The sequence below is a fragment of the Anarrhichthys ocellatus genome, unplaced genomic scaffold, assembly GCF_004355925.1.
Source record: "Anarrhichthys ocellatus isolate YVR2014 unplaced genomic scaffold, GSC_Weel_1.0 scaffold1, whole genome shotgun sequence".
NCBI classification, from domain to species: domain Eukaryota; kingdom Metazoa; phylum Chordata; class Actinopteri; order Perciformes; family Anarhichadidae; genus Anarrhichthys; species Anarrhichthys ocellatus.
The window spans coordinates 19,308,553-19,317,329 of NW_022280031.1; the positions used below are offsets into that span (position 1 = coordinate 19,308,553).

General features: G+C 43.1%; 1 protein-coding gene across 2 annotated transcripts; it reads right to left on the minus strand.

Moving 5' to 3' along the window:
• Positions 1-926: 926 nt before the first annotated feature.
• nicn1 (nicolin 1) lies at positions 927-8,273 on the minus strand. Of its 2 annotated transcripts, none has more exons than XM_031852598.1 (7): positions 8,192-8,273; positions 7,154-7,303; positions 5,868-6,047; positions 4,176-4,289; positions 3,171-3,239; positions 2,424-2,528; positions 927-1,943 (listed from the first exon to the last, which is right to left on the minus strand). In XM_031852598.1, exons 1-7 carry the CDS (start codon positions 8,255-8,257, stop codon positions 1,902-1,904), a joined length of 726 nt encoding a protein of 241 aa, XP_031708458.1. In that variant the 5' UTR covers positions 8,258-8,273; the 3' UTR covers positions 927-1,901. The 2 variants fall into 2 exon arrangements, with proteins under 2 accessions (XP_031708458.1, XP_031708549.1); XM_031852689.1 differs by having other exon boundaries at positions 7,154-7,300; positions 8,192-8,243.
• Between the last annotated feature and the right edge of the window lie 504 nt (positions 8,274-8,777).

The window sequence follows — 8,777 nt, forward strand, 5'->3', positions numbered from 1 at the left end:
CAGATGCAACAATGCATGGTCACCAAATGAATAATTAGAAATCAGAGTCCGTAATAGAAACTGAACTACAGGGAATCACCTCAACCTCCGTCTCCTCGTGGCCTCCTCCTCCTCCTGACAGATCTAGAGGATGTCTCATCATGAAGTCACGCAGAGTGCTCATCAGGGACGACCCAAATCAGTGTTTAACTGTGAGGAGAACAAATGTATGTTTCCCTGCAAAATAAATACACCTTCAAAGTAACGTTTATAACGTCTGTAAATACGAAGCTGCTCTCTGCAACGAGAGGAAGAAGAGGAAGAAGCACACATCGTCGAGGGAATCTCTGGAGAGTCTACGATCTTGTTCTGCGGTTCAGCTGAAATAAGAACACCGGCTGATGTATTTTAAGAAGCACGTTTCCCAGCAGCACCTGATGAACAGAGTCCATGTCCCACATTCCCCGACGAGCCGCCGACTTCATAATCATGTTTGATAACTGCTCAGTCTTCTGCACAGCAGAGACCAGGATATTAGTTTTTATTATGGCAGCAGCAGCTGTGGATAACAACATAAAGTACACTCCTGCCTTTTCACTTCTTATTCACACAAGTATATCCGTACTTGTGAGGACAATCACTGACTTCATGTTTTTTTAGCTCCTAACATGTGTTGTAATCCAGAGCACCTGAACCGAGGCGTGACAAGGACCAGAGTGTATCGGGACCGAGATGAGACTCTGAGGGGTTTAGGCCGAGACCAGACCAGAACAGGGCGAGACCCACACTGCATGACACATGGGCAATAAAATGATGACCATGCAAACCACAACACATTTCCATAACAGCGTCTGATGAGAGATGTCTTGATGAAGTAATCAAAGCGTTGCAGGATTTTATTTTATTTGTGAGGATTCATTTCTACGAGCAAACGAACACAAACGAGCCGACATTAACTAAACTTTATTTGAAACTATTTTTCCATTTCTTTGAACCATCCACCAAAGACAATACATTTATTTTGTTCAACAATAACAGCAACAAAATAATTCAAATTAGAAAGGATTCAAGTTATTGGTTGCCTATGAAGCAGCAAGTTTACATCAACAGTAATAATGTGAAATATTTAGTGATATTCCAGAAGTTGTGATAAATACAAATACAAATAAAATCTTCCTGCTCTGAGAGTCCGACTAATAAATTAAATAATGATTGAAATAGTGCCTCGACCTAATCTTAACCATCACAGCTACATGACATCTCTGACAGTGAGGCTCATGAACCAGTTCTCTCATCTTAACCAAACCTCAATAATCTCAACTGACCAAGATGTCCTCTCGAGGTCTTTAACCTAACTTTGTCCTCACAAAGATAGACATCACCAGTGTGTACTCACACACACACCTCTTCAGTAATCCACTGCTATATGCAGCACCTGTCCTCTCGGTGCTTACAGTTTATTCTGATAGATTCAGAGAGACTGGTGGTGTTCAGTATGTTGTCATAATGATTAGAACCTCCTGCAGCCGTCATCACACACATCACACACATCACACAGTGGACCGGTTACAGGGAGAAGTCTCCTCACGGTGTCAGTGGGCTGCAGTCTGCAGAAAGCTGAATATTGATGAGTGTCACCATATCACACTGAATGCAGGATGTGAGCAGGACTGCTGAGGACTTTAAATAAATAACTGCATCAGTAAATGCAGTTAATACTGTTATTTTTAAATGTATAAGCTATAGTAAAGTCTTTGGTGCATAACAATGTTTCACAATAAAATAAAAGTTATGTCGCAATTCCAGCAACACACACTCAATACTTTGCTCTTCTCTGAAACTGTTTCTTAATACATTTGTATTGTTTTTCTTGTCGTTACTTCTTCCACAAGTGAGTTCGGTATCAGACCACGACGGCCGCGTTACGTCAGGGAGAGCAGCTTGATATCGTAGCATCCGTCCACCTGGAGCACAGACAAAGAAACATCATGTCTTTAACAGGCTGGGAACACTCACACAGGGGCTGATGTCATCGTGGCTGATTGACGTCCTGATGGCCGTGCACAGACCACTCTTACGTTAGACGTGTTGCACATCACAACTCTTTTAAACATCGGTAGATTTATCAAACTATCAAACTTTAAACTAACGAGAAGACGATAAACCCAACAGATGAGAACACGTGTGTGACATGTAGTTCTGTCTTTGGTGGAGATGATATTTCATTTGCTGTTTTGGTGAGATAAACACAATTAAACACAATGCAGAAGCACACATAGCTTTTGGGGGAAAAAATGTAAATGAATATTTTTTGTGTTTTGTTTTGTTTATATTTTACTTGAGAGATATAAACACATTGAATCTGCAAGTACCAGTTAATTGATATATTATTGATTGTTCAGCATGGGGCTGGAGGCAGCAGGTGATCCGTGCGTGTCACTCACATCATATCGTCCGATGGAGGCTGTAGTCTGGTTGGTCTGCATCACCTCAGTCAGAGCCCACATCTGCTGGATGCTGGATGAGACGGTCTGGGGGTCCGGGAGGCCCTGTGAGACATAAAGAAAGAAAAACAGACGTCAAGCAGCCGGCGGATATCTGGACCAAGACTTCCTTTTCCGTGCTCTGCTGATTGTTTCCAGTCCGACTAGCAACTCCAGATGCGAGACGGTAGTTTGAGTTGAGAGACGACTGGATTGTTACGAGCAAATTTGAAATTCGATAAAAAGCCAAATCATAGCCGGCGGGTTCCCAGGATGCATTTCAGCAAATGCGTACCACCTCTTTTTCTCTCCACACGGACCGTTTACCTGCATTTAACCAAAGCCTGCAAGGCTACAAACGCTTAGAGAGCAAGATGCTGTCGGTCGCCTCCACATTCTGTCCACAGATTTACTTTCATACACAAACGGCCCTGTGGACAGGATCCTAGTAATCACAGAAGAAAATGTAGCCCCACACCATATATATATATATATATATATATATATATATATATACACACATATACACTGTATATATATATGGAATTATTAGTTTATTCAGTTCTAGTCTCTGTAAATTAGTTTTATGACCATGACATTTTTTCACATAATCCAATTGGGGTTTTTAAATGTTAAATTTAGACGAGAAAGTATGAAAAGAATGTCAGAAAGATCATCAGACACACACAAAGAAAAGGAGATGTATACCTCCAGGTCAGGGTGCTGGTCGACCAGCGTCAGGTCAGACAGCCAATCAGAAACCTCCTTCTCTGGGTTCTGGAAGTTCAAATTGCACAGTTGAGTCAAATGTTGCACTCACAATGCTGGAATACTTCAGCTCGACCTCAACATGTGCCTGTGAATAGATCCACTGTGTGTCACTTTGGCTCCATCTGCTGGTAGAATAAAGAAGGACGAGACAGTGGACAGCTGTGAGTGCTGCTGCTGTCCCGTTCACCTCTGATTCCAGTCTAAAGCGAGTCCATCGCAGCTTTAACCTCATGTTGAGTCACTCCGGATCATCTGCTGATGAAACTAGAAATCTCAGCGTCTGTCTCCTTATTCCCAAAATACATACGGTTTTATTTTGACGTATGAATATTGAGCTGAACGGGTTCAAGTTTAACTCACATATTACTAGCTGCGTAGAACACCAACCTAGTGAACTCGTTACACCTTAGACGTCCTCAAAACCCTCCTGTTTAAACCCACGAGTTAACCCCTCCCCCAAATAAAAGTAAAATGTATTTGTATTACAATTATTATTATTGTTATTATTAGCAATATTAATATAATAATATAATCATATTATTAATGATACTAATAATAACCACAGTAGCAACAATAACAAGTAATATTATGATATATATGTATACTTCTAATTATTTAATAATAATAATAATAATAATAACACTAATAATAAGAATAATACTATTATTAATTATAAATTATTATTATATAGTATAATAATAATTATTATTATTATTAATGCCACAACTGAAGCCTAATTACACTACAAATCAAGTCATGATATTACACTGATAACATGTTCATGAAGCTCGTTACCTCACTGAATCATTGCCTCCGCTCTCAGAGGCATTTAAGCCTCATTAAGTCAATAATCCACTTTGTGATTAATGTTTACTTTGATCCTCAGAAGTAGTGAACACACTTTCTCTCTCTCTCTATCAAAGACAAAAGAAGAGAACTGACCGGCTCCACGTGAGGGAAGATGTTGATGTCTTCCAGGCTGAAGGTGAGCCAGGCAGAGGACGGCTGTCTCAGGATCAGTCTCACAGAGACCACATGATCCGGCTCCACCTGCATCTACACAACCGACATGAAAGACTGAAGTGAGCTATGCCAGACGTGAAGCGGTTAAATGACACTGAGCACCCGAAAAGCTAAAGATGACCGACAATAACAGGTAATAAAATCTGAATAAACATAATTTACGCCATCACAATGAACCTCTTAAGCTATGTCAGACTCGGAGCAGCCTCTGAAGTTAACACAGATTAAATCCCCAGTCACCATCTGGCTCTATTTGCATGCAGAGGAAACAAGAAGAGAGAGATAACTCGGTCTGTATTGTCTCCACACATCACCATTACAATGCTTATTGAGCCTTTCTTGCAGACTCGGCTGGCTTTCCTCCAACGCCGGCTGAGAGGCAAAACAAACAGCACTAATCTGTGACAGGCCGCGTTGGTTTTATGCCCAGTTGGATCTGTTGGTTCACAGATCGGATGTGCAGTTCAGTGGGGAGCTGCCTCGGGTCGTGGGCTATCGTGGAACATCCAGTGGGATGAAAGAGATATTAAAAATATACAGGAAGACTCAGGGGTGTAAAATGTGGCACTCATCATTTCAACACTAGAAGAATAAACAACACCTGAGCGCTGCCGACATGTTTACACGTCTTCATGGTGTAGTCGGCCCTTCAGAGTGGACTGATTGGAAGATCGATCGCTAACCTCAGTTCTTGCATTGAAATAGGTTTTTGGTGATTGGATTGCATTGGAAAGTGCTCGACCAATAATCTGTGTATAAGAAGTGGACGTATAGTCATCGTGACGTCACCCATTCGTTTGTGGACTGCCGTCGCCATCTTGGAATAAGGCCGTCACCATCGTCACTTTTTTGCAAATGATGAACAAAAGTGACCATATCTGGACTGAGGAGGAGTGACATAGTGACGCCGCATATGTCTCTGGTAGCGGGGGGGAGGTGTCATTTTCTCATAGACTTCTATACAACCAGAGGAGTCGCCCCCTGGTGGACACTAGAGAGAATGCAAGTCTAAGACATGAAGCATTGGCTTCACTCGGCCGAACCGGAGGTCGCCGCCTGGCTTGACCACAAGTACAGGTTTGAATTCACCCAGAATGCTTTGAGGACGGATTGTGATCCGATCGGCCAAACCAACAGGAAGAGTTGTGACCAAATTGAACGACGGTGTGCATGCTATTCCTTTTTTTTTTGAGTAATTGATAACGTACAGAAAAATGTAGTCTTCATTTGAGTAAATATTTTGCAGCCAAATCAAATTGTTTACTTAATATTGAACCTTTGTTTCTTTATAATACATTTAATACTTGACTTCTTTCTTTACAGGGCTTGTACAAAGACAATAAAGTAGATCATGAATATGAGATATGATACTACAGATAATTACATTCCCTGCTCGGCATTGTGGAGGTTGGTTCATGGCCGGATTCATGGCCGGTTACACCCACAGTCTATGGGCATATCTCTGGGTTACACTCGTTGTCTTCTTGGTTCTTCATTTTGTTTGTTCGCTCTCTAGCAAGATTAGTGCAACGAATGGCGCGTTGTGCATAAACGCCTTTGTGCGTGCGCGCCAACGGCGGAGTCTCGCACAAACCACGCTTCACATCCCACCTGCGCCCTGTGGACGGAGCAGTAGTCCTGGGAGCCTCCCTCGGTGTGGGGGTTGTCCATCAGCGGCAGGTCTCTCAGGGCGGTGCACCACTTAGCCGGGGCCTCTTGTCCGGGACTCCTCCTCAGCAAGCGGACTGTCACGTAGGCTGTGTAGTAGTTCTTAAAGGTGATCTCCTTAATCTGAAACACAGACCGTGGATTATGAAAACTGTACAAATTGGGGGCAAACAATTACATACAATAGCTCCCCATGTTGCATTATCATTCTGCTCCGTGTATTACAAATGTAGATTGTGTAGCAGAAGAATAATAATGACTTGCTTCAGTGTTTTAGCACCCAGCGTAAAATGAGTTCACATAACAGGGCTGTCGATTATAAATAGACTGAAGTTTTCCGGTTACCTGCTGGATGAAATGAACCTCAAACATATGGTCTACCACTGTTCATGAGACTACAGTGCCCAGAGTCTCATACTGGGTCTGAACCTATTGTTTTAGGAAACACTGAGTTTGCCAAATCACAGCACATTGGAACCTAAAGACAAACGCTTGGCAGAGATAATTCCTTCATGCATAAACTCGCTCCGAGCAGACGCCTTTGAAGCTTGAAGCTTGGAGCTAATGAGGAGTCACTCCGCATTAAAAAAAAGATTTTTAATGAGGACTAAATGCTAAAAAGTAGGTCAATGCCCCAAAATGTTTGAAGTCTCTCTCGAGCAAGGAATGCAGCTTAATATTCAAACAAATGTTTTGTGTGTGTGTGTGTGTGTGTGTGTGTGTGTGTGTGTGTTTTCTGCTAACTTACTAGACGGTGCCGCAGGGAGACACCAGAAACATGGATGTAGAATAGAATGGTGCTCTGAGAGTTTATTCTAACTGCATGCTGGGGGACAAGAAAGTCTAACTGTGAAGAGATTACACACATTTCTTTCGTGATGCGCTGCGCTTTCTTCTGCAGTGCGTTGACTTCCAGGGCTGTGATACACGAGTCATACCGTCGGTTCTCGGGTCAATGTATGATTCATGTGGAGCTACCTGTCCAGTACTAGCGATGACGAAAACCCTGTGAGCTCACAGTGCTATAAGACTTGTAATACAATAGAAGCACGGTGTTGGTTCATGATATAGAGTGGAGATCAGTGGAGTGGTTGGAGATACAGCTTCGTGAAAACCAGGGGTTAGTTTGTAAAAAAGCAGAAACAGTGTATTGCTCGGCTCAACATGAACCTCATCAGAAGATCGAGTCATTTTTTCTCCATGCGGCTGAATGTGAAGTGGCAGCTTACATTGACAGGCTTCCCAAAGGGCAGCGTGACGTCTACAACGCAGACCCCAGAGTGAGCTGCGTCTGCTGTGGTGTCTCCGATCTGCAGGTGGACCGGAAGCTTGATGGTGCAGCTCACAGGCTTGATGTCATCACTGCTGCCGCTCATCTTCTGGAAACACGTGAGAGTTACACACTCGATTCAAATGACACACCTTCTCTACATTGAGAAAGAAATGTGTTGAAAGTGGTCAGAGCTGAACACTCTTAGTCCCCACCAAGGCCTCAGTGCTGATGCATCTGTATAAAATGAGATTTCTTTATTACAATTACCTGTAGATGCACCCCGGGCTATTTGCACATGCACTTGCATACACCTGAGTGTGTGTGCGTGTGTGTGGATTTGTGACATCAAAAGCATTAATGTTGTGGATATTTGACGTCTCCGGGTCACACTGAGAACAGACTGCTCAGTGAAGTCGTGGACGTCTGGGGCCGAGCAGGTAAACGGTGAAGAGAGTGACGTGTAATCTGAGCATTCTTGTTTTATCGTAACAAAGCACAAATTATTTAAATTATCATAAAGTATTTTCAATTCATACATACATCTTAAAACGAGTCTGTAGTGGAGATGTAACTGTTATGCAGTATGTCAGTATAACAGGTAGCAGGGCTGCAGTAGATAAGATAACACTGGTTCTATAGTTCTCTTTGCAGATAACAAAGAAACACATAAAAAGTCTTGTGACTGTAAACTGCTGTAACTATGTGTGATGAATATGTCATTATTAGCGTTCTGCTCTCTGCTAGCACCATGGACAGCGACACACTGCATCTCACAGCACGACTCATGCAGCTCAGCCGAGCAGCAGCACTGACGGCGTGTGACGTCAACTGTTCATGTCGCGATGCTGCGAATCACACATAACGTAACGTTTTAACGTAACGTTACCGCGGAATCTAGCGGTGCAGAAACGGGCTAACGGATGAGTCGGCATTGCTGGTTAAAGAGGGGTCGAAAGGAATCCACAAAGTGACGCTGTATGGATTCAGCACTCACCTTTCTTTGAGTCGACGGCGACAAGAAAAGCAGGACCGACGCGCTTGAAGTCGCGTATACTGACATGCTGATGACGCTGTTACTTCCTGACTGTAACCGAGGCGACGGTGAGCGTCTTAAAGGGCCAGTAGCGCTCTCAGCCGGCTCCTGACCCGGTCCTGATGAATGTTTGCTCCTGACCCGGTCCTGATGAATGTTTGCTCCTGACCCGGTCCTGATGAATGTTTGCTCCTGACCGGGTCCTGATGAATGTTTGCTCCTGACCCGGTCCTGATGAATGTTTGCTCCTGACCCGGTCCTGATGAATGTTTGCTCCTGACCCGGTCCTGATGAATAGGATTCTATGAAAAGCAACTTGAACAGTGTTCAATATTATGAACACACCCTGCCAGTATTGCACATGTATTGTTAACAGTATGACATATTTGTTGAAATGATTATGTGGGTATGAATACGCTGATAATCAGGTGATACTGGTAATACTTATAATTTGAATGACAGTTGTGGAAATTGAGCTTTCACTGTGATCACTGGAGGCTGTGACACTTCTGCCTCAAGTCTAAGTCGACGTCAAAAGGAAACTCTT